General features: G+C 42.0%; 1 protein-coding gene and 1 long non-coding RNA gene across 2 annotated transcripts in view; both read right to left on the bottom strand.

Annotated features, from left to right (window-relative positions):
• Positions 1–5,314: 5,314 nt before the first annotated feature.
• LOC308300188 lies at positions 5,315–8,512 on the bottom strand. Its single transcript, XR_013962812.1, has 4 exons — positions 8,373–8,512; positions 6,558–6,688; positions 6,309–6,371; positions 5,315–6,159 (listed from the first exon to the last, which is right to left on the bottom strand). It is a non-coding gene; the product is annotated as an uncharacterized lncRNA (long non-coding RNA).
• Positions 8,513–16,225: 7,713 nt separating this feature from the next.
• Positions 16,226–25,603, bottom strand: part of ppp2r5a (protein phosphatase 2, regulatory subunit B', alpha isoform) — a 111,209-nt gene continuing 101,831 nt past the window's right edge. The window contains exons 7-13 of the mRNA XM_080743983.1: positions 24,675–24,783; positions 23,396–23,449; positions 22,717–22,767; positions 21,910–22,029; positions 21,207–21,334; positions 19,961–20,062; positions 16,226–19,432 (exon numbers count right to left, since the gene is read on the bottom strand). Of these exons, the coding sequence (XP_080600109.1) occupies positions 19,039–19,432; positions 19,961–20,062; positions 21,207–21,334; positions 21,910–22,029; positions 22,717–22,767; positions 23,396–23,449; positions 24,675–24,783 (958 nt within the window). The 3' untranslated portion in view covers positions 16,226–19,038. The remainder of the gene's footprint in view (positions 19,433–19,960; positions 20,063–21,206; positions 21,335–21,909; positions 22,030–22,716; positions 22,768–23,395; positions 23,450–24,674; positions 24,784–25,603) is intronic.

Genomic DNA, 25,603 nt, shown 5'->3' with positions numbered 1-25,603 from the left:
CGACAGTGACTTCTTATTGTCGGAGTGGCAACACTTCCATAGAGGTTAAGGTTAGGGTTAGTGTCTGTCGGAATGGAGACATGTCGGAATGGAGAGATGTACCCGAACCAACCCTGCCAGCTGCCAGGAGAAGGAAAAGCAAGGACTGGACTCCTCCAAGCAGTGAGTATCAATATAATTGATCTGTTCATCTGAATACACTTAAATGTGATTGTTTCTAATTCTTACAGTGACTTTTCTAAACGAAACATTCAATCAGATAAACTCATTAACGCAGGCAGGCAGGCACACAATATTAGTATTTGTAGTACATGTGTTAGTATATAGTAGCCTACTTTAACTTGGGGCAATGATTTCATTTTGACAAAATGTCCACCACAAGCCAGCATGGCGATGACAATGACCCCTGATTGCGACCGTCAGGTCGCAGTTTAGTATCAAAACCTCCACCGGCCGTCCGTCCGTCGGTCACACGTCACACCTTTGCCCTGCTCATATCTCCGCATCAGTATGACATCACACTGCTTGGTGTGTGCCGTCAGGGTCATTTGTGTACGGTGTGATGTCATACTGATGTCAGCAGTGTGATGTCATACTGATGTCAGCAGCTATGTCTCTATATATGGAGTTATATGTTGTTCGTGTCCAAATATGGGGCTTGTGAGGTCAGACTTAGTGAGATTCGTCGGTTATCTCCATATATGGAGGGAGAACCAGCTTATGAGCCGATGAGTTGTGTCAGAGTCGAGATCCTGCTTGCATCTAATCTGTCGGTAGATAATGCCGGTCTTATATAAGGGTCATTTGTGTACGGTGTGATGTCATACTGATGTCAGCAGTGTGATGTCATACTGATGTCAGCAGCTATGTCTCTATATATGGAGTTATATGTTGTTCGTGTCCAAATATGGGGCTTGTGAGGTCAGACTTAGTGAGATTCGTCGGTTATCTCCATATATGGAGGGATGTGTTGGTTATCTCCATATCTGGAGATTCAACCTTCAACGATTTTGACATCTTGTTACTAATCTGTCGGTAGATAATGCCGGTCTTATATAAGGGTCATTTGTGTACGGTGTGATGTCATACTGATGTCAGCAGTGTGACAGGAGATAAGCGACCAACGGTTGCTTATTGCGACCGTCAGGGAGCAGTTTACTATGAAAACCTCCACCGGCCGTCCGTCCGTCGGTCGGTCGGTCGGTCGGTCGGTCACACGTCACACGTCACACCTTTGCCCTGCTCATATCTCCGCATCAGTATATAGGGCTTGTTTGTTTATTGTATGACATCACGCCACATCATCAGCTGTGGACTCTGTGATGTCATCGTATCGCATCAGTATATAGGGCTTGTTTGTTTATTGTATGACATCACGCCACATCATCAGCTGTGGACTCTGTGATGTCATCGTATCTCCATATATGGCCATCTCCGTATATGGAGATATAAGTCGTCCATGCCCAAGTATGGGCTGGTGAGGTCAGACTTTGTGTGATGCGTAGGTTATCTCCATATATGGAGATTCAACATTCCAGGCAATGCTCTCTTCCCTGGTGAGAATTGCCCCTCTATATAGGGCTTGTTTGTGTATTGTATGACATCACGCCACATCATCAGCTGTGGACTCTGTGATGTCATCGTATCTCCATATATGGCCATCTCCGTATATGGAGATATAAGTCGTCCATGCCCAAGTATGGGCTGGTGAGGTCAGACTTTGTGTGATGCGTAGGTTATCTCCATATATGGAGATTCAACATTCCAGGTGTAACTATGGCTACCCGTATGACGTGAGAGGTGGAGGTTGTGATATTTGTGGAGATAAGCGACCAACGGTCGCTTATCTCCCGATTAGGGAGTCTTACTGGTCTCCCGATTAGGGAGTCTTACTGGTTGCGACCGTCAGGGAGCAGTTTACTATGAAAACCTCCACCGGCCGTCCGTCGGTCGGTCGGTCACACGTCACACGTCACACCTTTGCCCTGCTCATATCTCCGCATCAGTATGACATCACACCACATGTGTACACAAACCTTTGTGTACGTTGCTGTGGCAACAGTCTGTTGTTGCTGGTTTGTTAGTGTACGTTAGCAACCACCTTAGCAACCATGGTTTTACCCTAGCAACCAACTGTTTACCCTAGCAACCAACTGTTTACCATAGCAACCATGTTTTTTTACCCTAGCAACCAACTGTTTACCATAGCAACCAGATACGCAGAGCAGGGATCTCCATATATGGGCATAAACAGGTGACATCACACTGATGTCAGATACTCAGAGCAGGGATTTCTCCATAATATATGGGCATAAAAGGGATTCTGTTAGGGATCTCCATATATGGGCATAAAAGGGATTCTGTTAGGGATCTCCATATATGGGCATAAAAGGGATTCTGTTAGCTGTTAGTGATCTCCATATATGGGCATAAAAGGGATTCTGTTAGGGATCTCCATATATGGGCATGAAAGGGATTCTGTTAGGGATCTCCATATATGGGCATAAAAGGGATTGTATCCCAGATGATGCCCTGTTAGGAGATCCACACTAACAGAATCCATATATGGTCCTACCGACAGCTGCTATAAGCCAACCCTGGCGATAAGGTCTGAGTCGAAGAAATGCTTCTTTCCTGGCAAGAATTGCCCCTTTATACTGTAGGGCTCGTTTGTGTATTGTATGACATCACGCCACATCATCGGCTGAGGACTGTGTGATGTCATCATATCTCCATATATGGAGACATAAGTTGCTCATGCCCAAATATGGGCTGGTGAGGTCAGACTTAGTGTGATGCGTAGGTTATCTCCATATATGGAGATTCAACTTCAATGAGTAACCATGGCAAACTGTCAACTGCCCGTATGTCTTGATAATTGGTAAAACAAACTTTTGGCATATTTGTGGAGCTCCCGATTAGGGAGTCTTACTGGTAACTATCTGCTGTATCATGTATACTCACCTTTTCCACAGTTTGTAAACGTGGTGTTGAATGAGTGTTTAGTAGATGTAGAGCTTAAGTTCTGCTGCCTCCTCCAGAGTCTAAACTACTTTCTGACAGTTTAGTGTTTTAACTTTCGTTTCAGCGTGTTTGTAGAGGTTAACCCTTCACTTCCTCCACTCCTCTCCATCTCTTTCTCATTCAGTCACGCTCTCTACTTCCACCATTCATGGTGGGCACCTGAGAAGTGAAATTGGCTATTTTCACCCTGTAAAATGTGAAAAGTTAAGAAAGTATGCTTTGGAAAATGGTTTGAAATAAAGTAGGCTAAAAATATGATTTGAACTTGCACGGTATAGGCTACATTACAACATGTGGTTCTCAACCTTTTCAGGCCGTGACCCCCACAAAATAATAACATTTGAACTTGGGACTACCCTGACGAGCACTAAGAGTTGAGACATTTTGTATATCAGGGTTCTATACACCAGAGAAGTCATGTCGTCATTTCCACTAGATGGCGCCATTTCACCTGAAAAAAATGGTTCGTTCCGTTTTCATTGCATTGACATCGCTATTGTGGAATCTTAGATCGCCTAATATAAGACCTGTGTTCAACATATAAACACAAAACTCTTGCTTTTCTGTCAAGGGGGTGGTTCTGCATAGTTTATGATATTCATTCATATTTGATATAGCCTGTTGTTAGAGAAAATCGAATCTACAGTGTCTTAAAAGTTGGAAACTACACAGGGTTTGAGACAGACTGTCAGACTGTCGCTGCTAAAATACGTCACGCAGCCCCGGCTCCTTCAAAACATTCCGGAGATTCTTTCACTACGCTGTCAGTGACACAACACAGTGAATCATCATTATTAATTATAGATTTCAAACGTTATTACAAAAGTATAAATAAAATTGCAGTTTCTGTTTTTGATAGGCCTATGTAATTTTTTTTAAAGAATAGAAAAGCGTGAAGAGAGGGGAGAATCACTTCAAATCTGACTATGTAGAACAGTGTAAATGGTCATTTTAACTTGGCTGGTCAGAGCCAGCATGCGTGATAGATTATATTGTTTCATTATCATGAAACTGTACTTTTTTTTTCTATTGCAAACTTCTAATAAATTCTTCAATAAATCAATCAATCAGTATGAAAAACTAAAAAAGATAAAATAAACATTCATAGATCCCCAGTGGTAAATTTACCTGCAAAAGCATCTCTCCTCAAAAGCCAAGATGTTTAATTGATGTTATGCTATGCAAAGTAGGCCTACTCTGTTCTGTCAGTCTTTCAATGTTATATGAGACACAAAGTGGCAAAGTGTAAATAAGCTGTAATGCTTAATAGGGTCTCCTTTTAGTTGACCTTGTACCAGTGATTTGTGCTGTCATGAAACAGTACTTTTTCCTATTGCAAACTTCGAATTATATTAGTGGGACCAATAACTTAGCCTATCTATGGCAAACATGGCTGCATTTTAAGAATTATATAAAACATTAAGGGAAAGTCATAATTAAACCCTTCATCATGGCACAGACACTTCAAATATTCCCAAGCATCTTTAATAACAGATCAAACAAGTCAATTATACAAAAGAAATTTTAATCAACAGTCTGAAAAGTTGGAAACTACAGACACTTCTGTGTCTGAAACAGATGCATTCCCCATGGAGACCTGCCAAGTGACAAGATGTTCAGTGAATCATACCAAAGCTGTTGTGTGTAGTTGGAAATAAAGGAAATAAATATTGCCAAGATTAAAAAATAGGCTAATATAAAATAAATTGCATCAGCTGTCAGTGATACCGGTAAAACAGCCTCAAGGTCGTATTCCCCACGTAGCCTTTTCAGTGATGCGTTTGGCTTTGAGTACACATCCAAAATTGCTGGCTGTAAGACGTCCTCGTCTGTGAGCATGCCACTCCTACTTGTCCCGCTGGCCAACAGTCATCGGCTGGATGATCTGCTGCTGTTCCTCTGGAGAGGATGGCAGCCGGTCCTAGATGTCCACACTGAGCCACATATAATATAAACTTTATACAACAGTATACAACTAGGTAAGACGCCTCAGGGTGACGTGACAATTCTTGGCCATCTGGCCAGTGATGTATATCGGACCAGTTACCCATACAGTAGTATATGGAGGCCACATCGGCCACGTACCACACTAACAGAATCCATATATGGCCAAGACAGCCCATATCTGTGTGGCTGGTTCTACAGAAAGGGATCTCCATAAGAGGTTATGATGTCAGATGTCATACAGGTCATAGGACTTTCACATAATGAATAACTGAGTAAGGATGTTTGAGTTCTCAAAGCATGTCTCCATATCCAGTAAATGGATCTCCCTATATGGGTACCAGGGGTCATCATAGGACATCATTCCCAAGTCCTGTTAGATGAGAATAGGGAACTCCATATATGAGCATAAAAAGGATTCTGTTAGTGTGACATCACAGTGAATTCAGAGTGTGATGTCAGAGCAGCAAACCCCTTCTGCTAGAGTGGTTCCCCTGAAATCACAGTGACATCAGAACATGATGTCAGAGCGACAAACCCATAGAACCAGTGTAAGGCGTGACAGAGATACATACAGTACACTACATACATACGGACAAGCTGTGGCCGTTTATAGACTAACAATATCAGTTTCTGTTTTTGACTTCATGTAATCTTTTTAAAAAGAGAAAATTGTGAAGAGAGGGGATAATCACTTCAAATCTGGCCATGTAGAACAGTGCATGTATGCAGATGGTCAATTAACTGGGCTGGGCTGGGCAGCACGCACGATCGCATTTCGGTAAACAAGTCAATTACATACCAGAGAATCCTTCATTTGATCTATCAAAGGATCCTGCATGTTCACCAAAACACAACAGACCTGAACTAACACATCAGCATAGCATCGAAGATGGTGTGGAATTAAGCTGAGGAGCTGTGGCTAACCCTTGAACTGTAGTCCCACATAAAAAACATCTAGGAATATTGCTCTGTCTGGCAGACCCGTCTCCATGCGCAGGACATCATCCGGAAGTTCAGAGGCAGAGTACCTAACCCTACAGTACTCTTTTTTCTTATCCCTTAAAGTTTGCAGCTCCCTCATGCACTCTTCATGATGAGCATCGTCAATGATGTTCTGGATTCTTGGCCAATCTGCAGAGGTGCATGCAACAGGAGGTGCCATGGCAGAGGCAGAGGTGCATGGACTTGCTGGTGGTTGCATGCAAGGACAGGGACAGGGACAGGGACAGGGACAGAAAAAGACAGAAATGGACGGTGTTAGCCATTAAAATATTATGGTGGGAGTATATTTACAGGCAGATGATGGTGGATGACGCTCAACATTAAAAACAACATACATGAAATGCATGGAACTGGTATTTCCAATGTGCCTGGATCGGTTGCAGAGGTGCTTGGATTTGCTGGGGGTGGAGAGAGAGAGAGAGAGAGAGAGAGAGAGAGAGAGAGAGAGAGAGAGAGAGAGAGAAACTTGGTCATGAAAAGATTGAGGTAGAAGCATATTTATGAGCAGATGTAGAAGTGGATAAGGGTGAACATTAAACACATAGATGTATGGAAGTGGAGGTGACTTGGTTGAGGTTGCATACCTGCAGAACAGGGCATAACCCTAACCCTAGGGCCTTTTCTACCCTCGAACCATATAGGCCCTTTGGAGATGCCGGCAGGAAAATGACAGCTGCAGACTCTCGAATCTTTACTGGGCCTCCGGTCTTTCCGTCTAAAAAAGAAAATGATAACAGAAGAGGTTAGACATTGTTATTTAGAGAGTAGGGCAGTCACACGCATGACATTTTAATTTACAATTAAGTGTCACATTACAATTAAATAAAATAATACCCAAGAATGTGTCTGCAATAATTGAGATGTTCAGACAAATCAGTAGGGAAAGAACATTTCTTGCAGGCAGGGCTGGCACTTTCACTCACTCACTCAGCCATTTTATCATGCCCTTACATGGGACACTTAAAGGCTGGCTGGCTATGAAAAAATCTCTCCCCTTGCTTTCACTGGGTGAGCCAATTAGATACACTTTATAACCGATTTCAGCATGCTACAACTGGTCATATGATGCAAAACCCTCCAACTGTAACAGGGGGAGGCCGTAGGATATGAGCCAGCTTGCCAACAGGTGCCCTGATAACCCAGCTAGAACAGACACATACGTAGACCTGCTTCACCCTAAAGCACACCCTACCACAGGACAGCATCCAGTGGTGGAAAAAGTACTCAAATGGTTTACTGAAGTAAAATCACCAAAACAGCAATATAACACTCTGTTACATGTAAAAGTCCAGAATTCCAATGTACTTAAATAAAAGTACAAAAGTAAAAGTACTTTTTATGCAGAATGTCCCATTTCAAGTTCTCAAAATTTTGACATTTTGAAAATAGATCTACAAGCTCACAATGTGTCTGTTGCCCTTATGGGGTTTATTCTAGGAATTAGGAATAAAACACCAGACATACTGTAGAATCAGGGCTTGCCTTGTTTATAGTTCAGTAGCTTGGTACTGTACATTGTAATAACAATGTTTGCTGTAATTAAATAACTCAGCATTTATAACAACACACAGATTTCAAATCCCAAATGCACTTCTGCTGTAATAAAATAAATCGGCCTACTGTATATTTCAAGTGTACAGATGTAAGTGCACAGATCTACCAAACCTCTACTTTAGTTAGCATTAAATCCAAACAGTATCCTATAACACCAGATGCCTGCTGAGCTAACCACTAACTAAACTGGATGTCAGCAATTTCGCTAGCATCATGCTAACGTTAGCATTCTTTGTTTGAGTTTAACAAATGATTCATTAAATGAAATGCACAAGCAAGCAAAATAAGTTTCCTCAGTAACAAAACGGACAGCATTGTTCAGCACTCATTAACCAGTGTTCTATGTGTGTGTTTTACCTACCTAGGAATTGGGAATAAAACACCAGACATAGAATCAGGGCTTGTTTATAGTTCAGTAGCTTGGTAGCCTACTGTATGAACTAGTCAAGACCCCAGCATGCAGTAACAACACAACCATGCTGCCCCTAGCAGATGTCACAAATGAAATAAACAAATGGGGCTAAATGGGGGGTATAAAATGTACCCATATTATTACGATAACATGCTCTAGTGTACCACATGTCTCAAGCGTGTAGATAGACTATTTTCAAATGACCAAAATGTCGAGGCATTTAATGTATGTTTTGTAATAATAATAAATCCACAAAGTAACTAGTAACTTATGTTTTCAAATACATTTAGTGGAGTAAAAGTACAATGTTAGGGCTTGAGATGTAGTGGAGTAGAAGTAAAATAAATAGGACATACTCAAGTAAAGTACAGATTTGTACAAAGGTATAGTACTTTTAACATTTTAGCTCAAAGTTTCCATGAATAGAACTTACCGTATCCTTTCAATCCAAGAGCGTCTTGTCCTCTCATGGGTTGGAAAACGGTGAAAAGAACAGCCATGGCCACTTACTTGGTCCGCTATAATGATTGCAATCTGGCACAAAACACAGTACCATTTCTGCAATTTTGTAAAGGTTTTCTTTTGAGTTTGTTGAAACGTTCAACCTCCAACAACTGTATCGCGGTCCAGAAACAATACTAGTCTTCTCTATGGTACTAGTCTAGAGCTGTGTTGTTTTGGCTCCAGCCGCTCCACGTTGCTGAAAACAGCTGAAAACACACTGCGCGTGACGTATGTTGTGTGCGCCAGGCAGCAGCGGCGTTCATGGGAAATGTAGTTGTTGTGTTTTGTTAAAATCGTTTCTAGCGGTTTATTGTGTTAATCGGTGGGTAGATATGTACATTTCCACCTCAGTCAATGCTTTATATCCATTTGAGTCAAAAAGCAAGAGTTTTGTGTTTATATTTTGAACACAGGTCTTATATTAGGCGATCTAAGATTCCACAATAGCGATGTCAATGCAATGAAAACGGAACGAACCATTTTTTTCAGGCGAAATAGCGCCATCTAGTGGAAATGACGTCACACTTCACTGGACTATTGTGAAAATAGCAGATCTACTATCGGCTATTTTCACAATTTCTGCCTCTAATATTTGACCATTTGGCCAATGTTTAATTTGTCATTTTAGACACCAGAGGTAGGCTCTATTTAAAAGTCCTTAAAATGTCACTTTAGAAATGTAGATACCCATACACTTAAACTTCATACCCATACACTTAAACTTCATGTTGGTTCGTTTACTGTTGAGTGAGAAAACAATGTTGCACATTAAGTTAATCTGGGGACCCCACAAAATAATTTGGGGACCCCGCAGGTTGAAAAGCGCTGCTTTACCATACATTTATCCTTCAACTTATTGTTGTAGCAATTTGTAGCAAGTGTTCAAATAGGCCTTTTCAGACTGTTTGGAGAAAGACCACGTGACCTACTGTATCATAATGTTAAACTTCTGGGCGCCAGTAAAAACATTTGAGTACTTTTTTCCACCATTGGTCACCACGTCTCCGTCCTTTCCACCGCAGAGGAAAAGGTTTTACCTCCACAGCTATTCTGTAATGTGGGCAATGTGAGGAAAGTGCGCCATCTTGTGACGAAGCAGGTGTATAACACACACCTGTTGCTGTTTCTGTGTACAGTTGCAGTTAAACGTTGTTTACTGGTGGTCATCAGTTTAAACAAATAGGCCTACCTACATTCTAGATAGGCCTATATTTAAAAGATAGATAGATATTGTTTATTTTTGTTTGTTGTTTAACTAGCTAGACGATTAATTGACGTTAAGGTTTGTGTATGTTGTCATAGCGACCGCATTGCATTGTGGGATTATGCCTGGGAGTGTCCTACAGGCATTAATTTAATGCATTAACGTAGGCTACTGATACTGAGGAGCTACTATCAATTTTCTTCTGACATACTCAAAAGTAGCCTACTGGGGCGCCCGCTGACCTGGTGGTCAAGGCGCATACCACATACTAGGCTATGATGCCTGCTGGCGTCGCCGGTTCGATTCCCGATGTCATTCCCCATCTCTCTCCCCATTTCCTGTCAGTCTACTGTCCTATCGAATAAAGGCATAAAAAGCCCAAAAACAAATCTTAAATTTAAAAAAAAAAAAGTAGCCTACTAATTTCGTAATTTGTCATTCCAACAAAACGTTTTTATTATGGAATTTCAGACACCGTGGTGACGTCACACAGCCAGGAGCCACCGTTGCGCGTTCTTAGCAACGGTTGCTAGGTTTTGCGTGACACACCAAATCAAAACATGTCACAAATTGTGACGTGAAGGTGACGTTGCAGAATTTGGCTCCATAAAAGGCAGATCACAGCCACACATGTAGCACTAGTCAGTTTGTTTATTGAGCGGTGTGTCATTGTGCATTTATATGAACACAGTCAATACTCAATATGTCCCAACTTGGAGATGAAAGACCTTCATGCAGCGACTCAGGAAATGATTCCAACTGTACAGCAGATGAATATGACTCCATGTGTTCAAATGGAGACAGCAGAGGGAGGAGGATCAGAGTAGGGGTGAAGCATGAGGCAAGGCAGAAGAAGGAGGCAGCTGTCCCACTGCAAAAACCCAAGAAAAAGTCACAGGGTCGCATGAAGATAGACATTAAATTCATTGCAAATGTGAAAAAGCGACAAAAAACCTTCTACACACGTAGAAATGGTGTATTAAACAAGGCCAAAGAGCTGGCCACGCTGACAGGAGGCCAGGTTCTCCTGCTGGTGGCCAGTCAAACGGGACGCGTCTATGAATTTGCCTCCGACAAGCTCCAGCCCGTGTTCACTAGTGAGGCGGTCAAAGCCCAGATTCAATTGTGCCTTGGCTCACCATTGGACTCACCACCACCACTCCACGATGATGATGATGATGCACCCATGGATTTGAGCACCCGTCCACGAGATGATGCACCAACAGATGTGAGTACCTGTCCACATGATGATGATGCACCCACGGATGTGAGCACCAGTCCACGTGAAGACGATGATGTTTCGCCCATGGATTTGAGCACCCGTCCACGAGATGATGATGATGTTGCCTCCACGGATGTGAGCGCTACGGCCGCCACGGGCTATGAAGAGAAGATGCATGACCTCACCTTCCAAGCTTCTGAGTTGGAGAGCCTGAGCAACACTAATGATGAATTGAAACCATCTTTCGACAACGTGGTCAGTCTACCTGAAAGACCTTCATGCAGCGACTCAGGAAATGATTCCAACTGTACAGCAGATGATGTGCTAGAGGAGACTGCCAGCGAGCGCCGCCGCCGTCTGGACAGGGAACGCAAGCGCTGCCGACGCCAGAGTCTCACGGAGGAAGAGCGCCGCCTGGAACGAGAGAAGCAGCGCTGCCGACGCCAGAGTCTCACGGAGGAAGAGCGCCGCTTGAAAAGAGAGCGGCAGCGGCACCGCCGCCAGAGTCTCACGGAGGAAGAGCGCCGCCTGGACAGAGAGCGGCAGCGGCGCTACCGCCAGAGTCTCACGGAGGAAGCCGCCGCCAACCAGCGCCGCATGAAAAGAGAGTGGCAGCGGCGTCACCGCCAGAGTCTCACGGAGGAAGCCTCCGCTCACAAGCGCCGCCTGGACAAAGAGCGGAAGCAGCTCACGTGAGCGCAACAACACCAGCCACCTCTTGCCACGCCTCAGCAGAAGTCCTGAGTGTTCCCCAACAATTAATTCACTAATAAATGAATGGCCAAATATGGAGCATGACATGAGGCGTGACTGACTCACTCACTGACATGAGCTGGAGGTTTTGATACTGCTCCCTACGGTGACTTGAATGGGGAAAACTAATGGCAAGACAGAATTAATTTGCAAGTGTGACTTAATTAGGTCACAGCAACCACACTTGCAAATTTATTTTGTCCTTGTCCCTTTGATGACCATATATGGAGATCCCTGGGGTCGTCAATATTAATCCCATATCTGGGTATGCACGTATATGGACATATTGTGTCAGTCTAATGATAACCAGTGTCGTTGCCGTGACGCGAGTAACACTTGCAAATTAATTCCATCCTTGTCCCTTTTATGCCCATATATGGAGAATATGGAGATCGCAACGTAGGTTACTTCTCGCCCCTAGGGCGTCTTACTAGTTATGTGGTTTGATTTTTATGCATATTGATTTTTCTCTGAAACCCGTTGTACTGTTTTGAAAGGTGCTATATGAATAAAGATTGTGATTATGATTTTATTATGATATGTTTATTATTATATAGAGGCAAGTGCCAAGAAAGAAGAAAAGAGAGAACAGCTCCTTGGTGATCAAAATAAATCACTTAAACAAGTGGTTGATGATGTAGGCTTTGGCTATGCCAGTTCGTTCCATCGTATACTATGCAGACTAGCCTCGTACCCGCCCTCTTCCGGAAACCAGGAATCCTCCTGGATAACGGAAGTTGGTCGTTTACTAGGCTACATGCAGACCAGCATTGTCTAACAATTTGACAGGCATCTGGACACATATCCACTCCAAATTGTATAATATATTCTAATACACTTACTTGAAAATATAACATTTTTAAAGGCATTTCATTTCCAAGTGACGATGACGAGCAATTTCAATCAAACTATGGAAACAATAACAAACAACAGCCAAGTTACGTAGGTGCTTTAGTCATTCACCCATTTAAACAAGTTAAGTACTTTAACATTCAGTCATTCGGAAACAATAGAGGGTATGCGCGTGACATCATCATCATACCAGGAAGTTATGCGGGAACGCCTACTGAGTGGCAAAAAAACTACTTTCTGGCCTTGACAGCCCATACATCCAAATAGAAAAGTCCTATCTGATTGCATTAAACGATGTTAAATGATGTTAAACTAATTTTGCAACTCACTTTGCCACTCGATTTGCCACTCGATATGCCATTCACTTTACGCATGCGCATACCCTCTATTGCGGCTCTGGCTCAGACCTAGGCTATATGAGCGTTTCATAGACAGTGAACTTGTTGTGGACATTTTTGTCAAAATTCAATTTTTGGACAATAATAGAAACACATAAAGAGATTGCCCTGAATGACCATAACAGGTCTAAAACTCTAAGAGTGTACGAATGGAACCAAATGGACTGTCAATAGAGTTATTGGTCCTTGCAAATAGAATGAGACATCGAAAAGAAAGCAGTAGATACAATAAATATAGGTAAATTATTCTACCTTCATTAAACTCTATGACTGGGGAGGGGGAAGTGGCTAATGTATGTTTTGTAATAACAAAACATGACAAATCTTAAATCCTAAAAACTTAAAGGTAAGATTTCCTAGCGTAATACAAATGTAACATACAAAAAAAAAAGAAACATCAGATGACAAACTTTAATGCAACAATATTCATTATGGTTTTTATTACTGTTACTGTATGTGCAATCTGGATCACTGCCTTAGGCCAGGGGGGTTTGATCATGGTGATTTTAATCACATCAAAATTCAGAATCATGTTACAAGTAAGGTGGGTAAGATTCTTAATTGTGCAGGCTCATCGTTGCAGTTAAAACATAGTCATATAAAAGAAAAGAGGAATGGGGGGCAGGGGGCATAAAGTGCATAATATGACTAATCTGCATAATAAATTAATGTGACTATGTGCATAATTGCGACGGTTAGGGCGCAGTTTAGTATCAGAACCTCCACCGGCCGTCCGTCCGTCGGTCACACGTCACACCTTTGCCCTGCTCATATCTCCGCATCAGTATGACATCACACTGCTGACATCAGTATGACATCACACCGTACACAAATGACCCTTATATAAGACCGGCAAGAAACAGTGGTCTAAAACAGTGGTTGCTATGGTAACCAGTTGGTTGCTAAGGTAAAAAACATGGTTGCTATGGTAAACAGTTGGTTGCTAGGGTAAACAGTTGGTTGCTAGGGTAAGAAAACATGGTTGCTATGGTAAACAATTGGTTGCTAGGGTAAACAGTTGGTTGCTAGGGTAAAAAAAACATGGTTGCTGTGGTAAACAGTTGGTTGCTAAGGTAAAAAACATGGTTGCTATGGTAAACAGTTGGTTAGTAGGGTAAACAGTTGGTTGCTAGGGTAAAAAACCATGGTTGCTATGGTAAACAGTTGGTTGCTAAGGTAAAAAAACATGGTTGCTATGTGTGCCGTCAGGGTCATTTGTGTACGGTGTGATGTCATACTGATGTCAGCAGTGTGATGTCATACTGATGTCAGCAGCTATGTCTCTATATATGGAGTTATATGTTGTTCGTGTCCAAATATGGGGCTTGTGAGGTTAGACTTAGTGAGATTCGTCGGTTATCTCCATATATGGAGGGAGAACCAGCTTATGAGCCGATGAGTTGTGTCAGAGTCGAGATCCTGCTTGCATCTAATCTGTCGGTAGATAATGCCGGTCTTATATAAGGGTCATTTGTGTACGGTGTGATGTCATACTGATGTCAGCAGTGTGATGTCATACTGATGTCAGCAGCTATGTCTCTATATATGGAGTTATATGTTGTTCGTGTCCAAATATGGGGCTTGTGAGGTCAGACTTAGTGAGATTCGTCGGTTATCTCCATATATGGAGGGATGTGTTGGTTATCTCCATATCTGGAGATTCAACCTTCAACGATTTTGACATCTTGTTACTAATCTGTCGGTAGATAATGCCGGTCTTATATAAGGGTCATTTGTGTACGGTGTGATGTCATACTGATGTCAGCAGTGTGACAGGAGATCCGATTAGGGAGTCTTACTGGTTATATTGTTGTGTGTTGTTATCTTGTGTTGCAGTGAGTGGTGGAAGTGGAACACCTTCTGAAGCAATAGGGTCGTCTGACAAGGTTAAAGATTGGCTGCTGAAGAGACATGCTGGATCAATAGCATCCTCTTCAGGATATGACACTGAAGCTCCCAGCCAGCCAGACACCCAGAAGGATGAGAGCATTCTCCGGCAGCGGCCTTGGCATCGCCAGAGCCCGGAACTGCCGACAACAGCCGCGGCAATGATTCCTAATCCGTGGCACAGCCGGACAGAAGTGAACAGTGAAGGGTGTGAGGGACGGGTGAAAAGACTAACAGCACTATTTGAAACTCCTTCAGACTGCTAGTCTGTTTTTAAAGTCTGGCGACTTTTAAATGCTGGCTTATTTCTTTCATATTAAGGGATTTCAATAACTTGAAATAAGCAATGCCCCTCACACCTGTCAACAATTTCCAATACTTTTACTTCATACTCACTGTCTCCACTCATCTACTACTGCTCACTATGTGTTGTGAGCTTTCAAACATTTTGTAGGCTATACTTTTGAGTACATTTTTGATGCCAACACTTTCATACTTTTACTCAAGTACATTTTGAATTCCAGACTTTTACTAAGTTTCACCACTGGTGGAAACGGAGAACTGCAGCCTAACTGGTTAGTTATTTGTATTCAAAGTAAAGGACGGAGTCACCTAAAGACTATTCATGTTGAGTAAATCTGCAGTCCATGTCCAGTCACCCATCCATCCCTGTTACTAATGACACTTAGGATAAATCTGATTAAATTATGTAAAATATATCTAGACCTATTACATTAGAGTAGTAGAGATAGAGGTGTAACATATATCTACGGTTAGAGATAGGTTTGGTATCTTGACTTTACATTTTGGTATGGAGTGATCTTGCCACAGGTTAACACTTACTGTAGTTAAAAAGAAACATCAAACAGAAATGAATTCTCCTTTAACTTTGACCAGGAACTTCCAGCTCACTGTAGCAGTGATATTGAACTAGTGGCCCGTGGGCCAAATCCGGCCCTAGCTGAGCTTCAAGTGGCCCCTGGAACATGATTTTGACAACTGTGCCACACTCAATTTTTTAAATATAAAACACGTTCTCATATGGGGTCCATCCATGACACAGAATCTTTTCAAATGGGGATATAGGCCTATATCAATATGAGGGGCCCTGGACTTGAAAATGTTTGCGGACCACTGCTAGGACAAAAAAACAAAGTTCCCAGGACTGTGTTGTGTTATCCTTTTAGCCCAAATGTCTGACAGAGTGACAGTACCTCATGCCGTTTACATTTCTGTCTAATAAAGTATTCAACCAACCAATCATGCTGTAGCAGGCAGGAGGAAAGTTGAAGCGCGTTCATCTGGCGCCATCTGTTGACACCCACAGCACCCTACAAGTCCACACACAGGGTATATAAAAGACAGTGGATGTATAGTTTGGAGTAGAAAGGTAAGGTAGACTTTATTTGATGGCGTTTCAAAGCCTACATAAAGGTCTGCCGTTACAAAACACAGGTTCCCCACACAGTTGTATGTCACAGAGATTGGAATGGTGTGTACTGACAGAAAGGCATCATAATCATCATCACAGCGGACCTAAAGTACAGGTTAGGCAGTCCACTTTAACCACTTGAAGCCTGGCCTTCAACTATTTTGGGCATGTCCTTATCTGCGAACATGTTTGCTTTGTTCTCGTTAGTTCTACTTAGTTTTCTAGATTTCCAAAAGAATTTCATCGAAATGTCAACAATAGCTGACCTGCAAGATGTGTTGCATCACGGCGTGTTGTGAGCTTGTAGATCGGCTATTTTTGCTATACGTCATATGGCAAAATGTATAGACCATAAGTGGTTAACCACTTAAACCTGTATACTGTGTCGGCCGGGAGTCCCCCAGGGGTCTATACTTGCACCCCCTTTCTTTTACCCTTACTAAAAAAGAAATCAATGCCGAAAATAGCACATCTATCTAAACTTGACCCAAACCTCTATGCATACAATCTACAATACAATCTAGCGACGCAAGCTTGTAGATCAGCTATTTGCGCCCATTACATGGCCAGAATAAGGGACGCTGGGGTTCATGTGGTTAAAGAGGAACACAGCTCAATTTAAGACTTCCTGTGTCGTATTTCTAACGGCCAGTTCAATCCATATTACACATTATTACATTGCTGTCAGGTGGAAACCTTGTATGTCCAAAACCTTTACTTTTCAGGAAATGGGAAAAAAGAACATGTTTTCCCATGGAATGCAGTTATTATTCAGTTAAGCTCTTGTTAATACTTGACTACAGAGAGAAATGTCTTCCAAAATAGCAAAAACAGACGATCTACAAGCTCACAACCTGAGCTTATTAAGGCGGCTATTTATGCCACTTTTGTGTGACCCTGTAACATGAACAAGTAGGGCGTTAATTTACGGAAAAGTCGTCGAAACAGAGATAAAAGGTTTCTGCCCGACAGCGATGTGTGGAAATGGATGAGTGAAGTCCTGAAGCTCTGTGACGTCCTCAGACAAAGACCTGGAGGTGTGAACGCAGAATGAACAGAGCAGAAGTTAGCTTTTGCTCAACGACATCACAAACGTGAGGCATCATCGTTCCAGACGTCCACCACAGGAATAAGTTAACATTCGTGCTTAAATCGACTGATGTTTGCCTTCAAGATGCTATAGTCTCACACACGCACACACACACAATTAACCAACACACCACATCCAGCCATATTTAAACTGCACACCTGCACCATCTACCGCTGTTATCGTAAAAGACAAAAAAAAGGATTGCCATGACAATACTCTTGGGGTGTGGGGGGAAAAAAATATATGGCTCATTTCTTTGTGTCTGCTTTTATTAATTCTATTCAGCCTGGAAAAATACAATGTATAATATATTTATATAATATATCTGTGCCCATTTCGTCATTAATTTCTCTAAACTATGATCATTTCAATGCCTTACTGTAAATAAGTCTTATGGCTGCAAGGTCATGGTTTGTGTTAAAAATAGAGTCAAGCTTTGTGTCCATCCAGATAAAAAAAAAGATAGAAGAAATCAAATAAACCGAAACACCCGAAAGGCTGAAAAAAATATGTCATGATATTGACATTCTCTAAAAGGAGACTTCCAAAGAGTTTAGCCTGCGTTTCCCAGAGTCACCGATAAGATTTCTGCCTTATTAATACTTCGCCAAACGACTGCATCACATGTCGAAAATAGCCGATATGCAGGCCTGCAGGTCGGCTGTTTTCGATGTGCGATACAGTCATGCGACAACGACCGAATCTGGCTTTGTCCATCCAAGATTCAGAGCTTCAATTGTCCCATTCAAGGGGAGAGGGCTGTCATGATTAATTTACGACGGCGTTTCGCACCCGACAAGTTATACATCAGCCTTTTATACACCTCACACACCCCTGCCTATATACATCATCAATAGACACTTGTCTATCAAAACGGTCTGGTCCCAGCCACCCGCCCAGTCCTCCAAAAGCTTGCAACACCTCCTCCCCCCCTTCCCTCTCCCCAAAAAGGTTTGCTTGCACCCGTGTGTTGGCAGCAGTGAGGAAAAAAAAAACACATACAAAATAGACATCTTTAAAATAGCAATATAGGTTTCTCTAAGTGCAGCGACAATCAGAAACATTAATTTCAAGTCATTATACCCTCCCCTCCCAATGTCTTGTATATCACAAAATGAATCAATTCTCAGTTAAGAAACTAAATGTGAAAGGATAAACTTTGATCAGACCAAAACAAAAAAAGATCAATATACTGCAGCCAGGCTGTACTGTAACATCCAAAAATATAGACTTAAGTTGAAATATGCTTTCTGCCAAAGAACTGCTGGCATTTTAGTCACTCTAAATAGGTTTACTCTTTTTTAATATACTGATGAGGTTTAACTTGTGTATTTAACCACCTCCTTAAAGCTACAATCCGGGACTTATTTTAATGGATGAAAACGGTTTATTCTAAACAATCTGTACTGTATGGTAGAGAGCATGTTAACACAATACAGCTATCACATCTGCAGTGGGTGGAGGTGGTCTCCCTACTCTTCCATTGAGAAATCTAGACCCTGGTGTCGGGGGTTAGGACACCCGACTGGTCGACAACGTCAATAAAGTTATTTGAAGCAGACGGCGCAAACCGGATTGGACACTAGTTTGGACATCGTTTACAATTACAGTACCTCTCTCTGTCAGGAGAGGTAAAAAACAACAACAGAGAAAAACCTTACGGATTGTAGCTCTAAAACGTTGCCCGCTTACAGACAGTTCTTTTTCTTACTGCGGTATGTGAAACTGTTTAGGTAATAGAAAACTCAAGTCCTGTGTCATTTGGCACACGGAGGTTCGCTCTTGGCGGAAGGTGGCGCGGCGGTGGTGGTGGTGGCGGTGGCCTCGGGGTTGTTGTCACGGTCAGCCGTGGCCTCGCGGCTGTCGTGGTCTGCGGTGGCCTGGGGATTGTTGTCGCGGCCCGCGGTTTCCTCGTTAACTTTGTTGCCGTTCTCTGCGCCGGCCTGGCGGCTGTTGTGTTCCGCGGTGGCCTCACCGCCGCCCTGGTCGTGGCTGTGATTGCTGCTACTGGTGTTGTTGTTATTGTTGTTGTTGTTGTTCTGGGCGTTCTGCAGCCCGTGGCTGTTGTTCTGGATGAGCTCAGCGCTGCCAAGCCTCAGCTCCTCCAGCTTTCTCCACAGCTCTTCCCTCTCCTGCTCCTTCTTCTTCTCCCTGACCAGGAGAACCACACACATTACATTACTTAGCACAGGGGTCTTCAACGTTTTCAGGCCCAGGACCCCTTAGTTGAGAGAGAGATGATGCAGGGACCGCCACAACCTTCTCTAGATTCCATATAGTTTCATATAAATAATCATATTTGAATTGGGGACCCCCACACCGACAAGCTCTTGGAATTGTAAGACGTGAGGCATTACATTTTGTATAACACGGTTCTATTGTGAAAATAGCTCGGCTATTTTCACAATTTCTGCCTGTAATATATGACAATATGTTACATTTTTTAAAAGGTATTAAAAGAGTCTTCAAGTCCTTAAATTGCCAATTCAGAAATGTGCAGATACCCTCTATAAACTTAAACTTTGTGTTGGTTTGTTCACTGTTGAGTGAGAAAACAATGTTTCACATTAATTTGATCATCTGGGGATCCCCTAAATTAATTTGGGGACCCATCCGGGGGTCCCGACCCACAGGTTGAGAAGCACAGCTCTAGTGTACGGCTGGTCATCATCGACTCACCGTTGCCTGTCTGCTTTGTACGAGGCGGTGAGCTCGTCAAACAGGGTGCTGTTCATCTCCATCAGTGTCTTCAGCACGTTGTAGACCAGCGCTACGATGGTCCTGCAACAGCACAAAACACAAACAACCGCTTTCAGTCACTTGCCCTTGTATGAAAGACACTGTCCTGGGAATTAAATTCAAATCTCCCAACACAAAGTACAGCGTAACACCTCGCGATGCGACGCGTTGTGAGCTTGTAGATCTGCTATTTTCAAACATGTTGTACTTTTAGTTTTGGTACTTTAAGTACATTTTGAATTCCGGACTTTTACTTGTAACAGAGTATTTCTATGTTGCATTGTTGTATTGATACTTTTACTTAAGTAAAATATGTGAGTACTTTTTCCACCACTGCTCCAGTCCATACCCTCCTTCAAAACCTCTATAAAAGAGCTCCTAGTATTGATGATCTCTTGTATAGTATTGTATGTCTACTGTATATGTCTTGATGAACTGAATACACAGGACCACATTGGAAACAAGCCCTCAGGGCCTTTGTGTTATCCTTTTAGCATACACATCTCCATTCAGAAACATTGCCATTCAGAAGATTGACTTCCATTATTCTAAATGGAGGTGTCACCTAAACCTAACCTTAACCCTCACCTCAGTGGGGCTATTTCTGAATGGGGATGTTTCTAAGTGGGGGTGTTTCTGAATGGAGGTCTGTTCCCTACCAGGTAACTCAAAAACAAAGCAGAAATCAATGCTGCTGCTGATTCACAAGTCAAATCAATGGTTTGCCAGGAAGACGACTGATTACCACCAAATGGAAATGGACCAACACAGTTCTCAACTGCCTGTGTAACTTCCTGCCAATGAGACTCCTCGACATAAACACGACTCACTTTTAATTTCTGTAGGGCAGAAAACAGTCTAGTTTACTAGGCTAGAAATCTTGTATCTTTTGTATTTTTCTTAAATTAATGGAATGTGTTACACTATAGTGTTCCCCCAGGGGTCTGCATTTAGCCCCCTTTTTAAATCTATTCTCTGAAAATCTTAGCTTTTGACAGATCAGCGTGTCTTGACTGAAAAGCAGCCAGAACAGAATACATACGGGTTCCAGTGTTCTTTGACTGAAAAGCAGCCAGAGCAGAATACATACGGGTTCCAGTGTTCTTTGACTGAAAAGCAGCCAGAGCAGAATACATACGGGTTCCAGTGTTCTTTGACTGAAAAGCAGCCAGAACAGAATACATACGGGTTCCAGTGTTCTTTGGAGATCCTGTACAGGCTGCCAAACATGATTGGTAGGATCTTGTCAATGTTCTCCTCGATCAGGCTGAGAATGTACTCGTTGTTCCAGAAATACAGCGCTCGCTCAGCCACCTGCAGGGAAGGAGAGGTACTGCGGTCAGAAACAACTAACATAACACTCTGAATGTACTAAACCAGTAAGACGCCTAATAGTCTTAAATTGGACATCTGGCCAGTGATGTATATCGGAGCAGTTACCCATAATGGAGACCCCCTGGTACCCATATATGGAGTTCCATGTACTGTATATGGAGATATGCAGTGAGACCCCAGGGACATGATGTACCATTTCTAATACTAAACTGTGACCTTCGGTCGCAATAATGGCAACACCTGAACGTTAAACACTTAAACCCTGTATACTTTGTTGACTGGGGTCCCCCAGGGGTCCCAAATCGCTTGGCAACGGTTACAGAATCTATAACATATCTGCTATTTTCTGTTGTGTCATGCTAAGAATAGGGACAATTGCTGTAGGGTTCAAGTGGTTAATATGAGCACACACCAGACCAATCCATCTGAAAACTAAGATTCATAGTTGCTCTTACGGTACACAAGTTGCAAGTACAGCGTGTGTGTGTGTGTGTGTGTGTGTGTGTGTGTGTGTGTGTGTGTGTGTGTGTGTGTGTGTGAGAGAGAGAGCATACCTGGAAGTGAGGATTGGCCACACATCTAGAGATTTGCTTGAACAACGGCTCCTCAATTTTCTTGAACTGCGTGGGCTCAATGACGTCCAAAATCTCCTCTATTTCCCCTAGATACATCACCTGATTGGACAAGAGACAGACAGACAGTGTAAACCATTGGTTCTCAAACCCTTTGCAGACAAACCCCGTTAACAAATCCCAAGGGTCCCAGAACCCCACTGGTGTAAAGTATTCATCATCACAATACTGGCTAGTCAAACTAGTCAAACTAGGCTTTTTTCATGATTCTGAATCCATTGTAAGCATTTGTTTTGCACAAAAACATTCCTTGGGCTAAAAACGGCTCTCACAAAACTGTGAAAAGAGATGACTCATCACTAAACCATAGTTTTGTGGGGCCGTCTGACCCCTCAGATGCTAATGGGACACAAACGTACAGCAGTTTTTTATGAGGTTTCCCCCGGGAGTTGAATTTCAAACTTTTAGTATGTGTTATTACACACTATTAGAAACAAATTGGTCATCACTAAACCATAGTTTTGTGGGGCCGTCTGACCCCTCACATGCTACTTAAAACAGATTTATTTTTGTATTTATTTCCTGTATTGTAAAGTTAAAGGGACACAAACTTTCAGCGTTTTTTTACGAGGTTTCCACCGGGAGTTGAATTTCAAACTTTTAGTATGTGTTATGTTATTACACACTATTAGCTACTATTGTTACACTCACATTTAGTTATAATCTACCATACAGATTGTAGTTTTCATGTCAGATATAGTGCTTTCAGAGACAGACATAATACTGTACCTCCTTCTGGCTGCAGGTTTTAGGCCAAAACTTCAACAGTCCACGGATTACCTGCAGATAACCGAGAGGAACATAATAATAAATAACATAATCATATAATGACAGAAACCATGAAGTTACGGTAGGAGTGCGTACAGGCTGGATTATATTCAGTTGCATGACGATGTAACACGTCTGAAATAGCTGTTCTACATGTGGTTGTTTTTATAGATCATTGCTGTCGGGCAGAAACCTCTTATCTCCATATTTTATTTTATTTTTTTGTAAATGAACTCTTTACTTGATCGGACTACAGTGTCATACAAAAGCATCATAAATAGCAGATCTACAAGCTCTACAAGATGTTTTGAGCTTGTTGATGTGATAGAGCTTGTTGATATATTTTGTATTTATTGGAATTTGAATCCTGAATAGTAACGGTTCTGGACATATGTTGTTCTCCCCCCGACAGAGGCTACAGTAGGCCTATATATTTGTCAGGGAACAAGATTCAAAAAGGTCAGTAGGGTAATTTGTGTGTTAAAAACTCGACAAAATGTCGTATCATTTAAAAATATATTCGCATTTCTGAACGCACAGAATATATAAGCCATTAAATAGATAGAAATAGAGGTATATGTATTGCAGGCATTCTATCACCAGCAAAAAAGGCATAATAAGAAGAACAAACAAGTCGTACCGGCTCAGTGAGTGTGGGGTCCTTCTCCAGGAACTGGACTACGCAGTAGGCCAGCTGAACAACAAGAACAATGTTAGAACCTGTCACAGTATTAACCTTTATTTCACTTCACAGCCACTAGATGTCACTGTAGTGCTTCACCACAGCTCTCCTTTAGCTCAGAGAGAGCTTACTACCATATATATTTTATCGGGGGTGTAAAGGTGGTTGCACACTGCTGCGTTTTTCGGGCCGAATATCGGAGTGAATTTCGGAACACGCAAATAAAAAAATCAACCTCACTTTATGTCAGTCACGTTTGCACACTGCCGCCCGTTTCGCGCACCACTCAGTCCCTTGCTCTCTCTATCTCTCTCTCTCCAATTGCCCTGAAAAACGCATTTCGCAACGAAAAACGCAGCAGTGTGCAACCAGCTTAAGGATACATTTTATGGATACATGGTTGGCGATATGCTATAGGGACGATATTTGTTAATTTATAGCGATAAAATCAATACAGTGACCATTTAGTCTGTGTGAAATGTATATGTGTAGAGTGTAGGATTTGCCTTTTATGGGAAAAGTTAATTATTATGGGTATGAATAAGTAATCAAAATGATTCACTGGCAAAATGATTCACTGATTCACTGGCAAAATGATTCACTGGCAAATGATTCACTACATAGAACTTTATTTGACCAAAATATGGACAAACTCACATCTTGACAGGCATGCAGAGGTTCCACATTTATACAGATGAAGTGTAGTGATATGGAATGCAGCGTGAAGTAATTAAAACCCTCGCTTTAAGGCACAAGTTCTTAGCATCGATACAATCGATTCTTATTGTGGAAATAGAAGATCTACAGGAAATTAAAATGTTTAAGTCATGTATTGCCATAAAAAAAAATCACTTAAGGAAAAGGCCGATCAGCGATCCGACTTTGGATTGTTTTATATAAATGAAATCAAATTAAATTCTCTGGTTTCTCTGGCGCGGCAGCAAATGTTGGGGCAGTAAATGAGTTAAAAATTAATGAAAATCTTTCAACATGGAAACGATTATGACAATTATGCAAAGAATCATCATATATTTATAGTTTCCTACTATAAATTAATTTCTAATTTCTGTTCATCAGCTGCTGAATCGAGGGGAAACATTTTTTCCAATTGCCCTAGCACATTGAGCATCAATTTACAGAATATGAATGTGAATGCAAAATAATTTACAATGCTATTATAGAGGAAAATAGTTAAAAACCAAGCAAGACCCTTTTCAAAAGTGGCTGGCAGGCCTACCTGCGCGTGGAACAGTGACAGTCCTTTAGCAGTGTGCATGGGGATGAGCACCTTCATCAGGAACTGCTTGTGTTCCGCCTTCAGAGGCAACGCAAAGCCATTGATGATACTGCACAGTGCACACAGACACAAAGACACTATGTTATTATGTTATAGACCTTTACTTTATTTTATTTCAGGGGTCTTCAACATTTTCAGGCCAGGGACCCCTTAGCTGAGAGAGAGATGAAGCAGGGACCCCCTCTACATCGACTTCATAGATAGATTCTGATTCATAGACTTGTTTGACAGCACTGTCATCAGTCTTTGTTGGATTTGTGTTTTTAGTGAACTTGACCTTTCACTCTGTACTTGGGTCTGCTGTTTTTTTTTACCTCTACACCAAACCTATTTGCAGAAAATAGCCGATCTGCAGGCTCTCAACGCCTCGCAGCGTGAGGCGGTGAGAGCTTGCAGATCTGCTATTTTTGTCTAAAGTTCTCCTCAGAATAGGTATGCGAGGGTTCAAGTTAAAGAATGATCCAATCACAAAGATTTGGTGGCCCCCCTGTAGTAACTCTGAGGACCCCCTAGGGGTCCCGGACCCCCTGTTGAAGACCCCTGCTTTATTTGTTTATTTAGACAGGACAATGCACATTAAAGAACAAAGTCTGCACGTAATTTTGGGTGTCCTTGACATGAAAATGTCTGAGAACCACCGACATAGAAACATGCGTTTTTTGAAAACCTTAGAAGGATTTAGAAGACATTTATAGAATCGCATCAAAATATTCAAAGAATTTTTCAAATATAGCAGATCTACAAACTCGCAGGGCGGCACTCGGTGCTGCGCTGTGAGCTTGTATTTCTGCTATTTTTCAATAGTTAAAGCATAAAACAAAGGTTAAAGTAATAATGCGTTCCGAGGCCTAAATGGGTCAACATGTTTG

The sequence above is a fragment of the Nannobrachium achirus genome (genome assembly GCF_963921795.1).
Source record: "Nannobrachium achirus genome assembly, chromosome: 16".
NCBI classification, from domain to species: domain Eukaryota; kingdom Metazoa; phylum Chordata; class Actinopteri; order Myctophiformes; family Myctophidae; genus Nannobrachium; species Nannobrachium achirus.
Note: the sequence above shows the minus strand (reverse complement) of the source record. Positions and strands in the feature narration are given on the sequence as shown.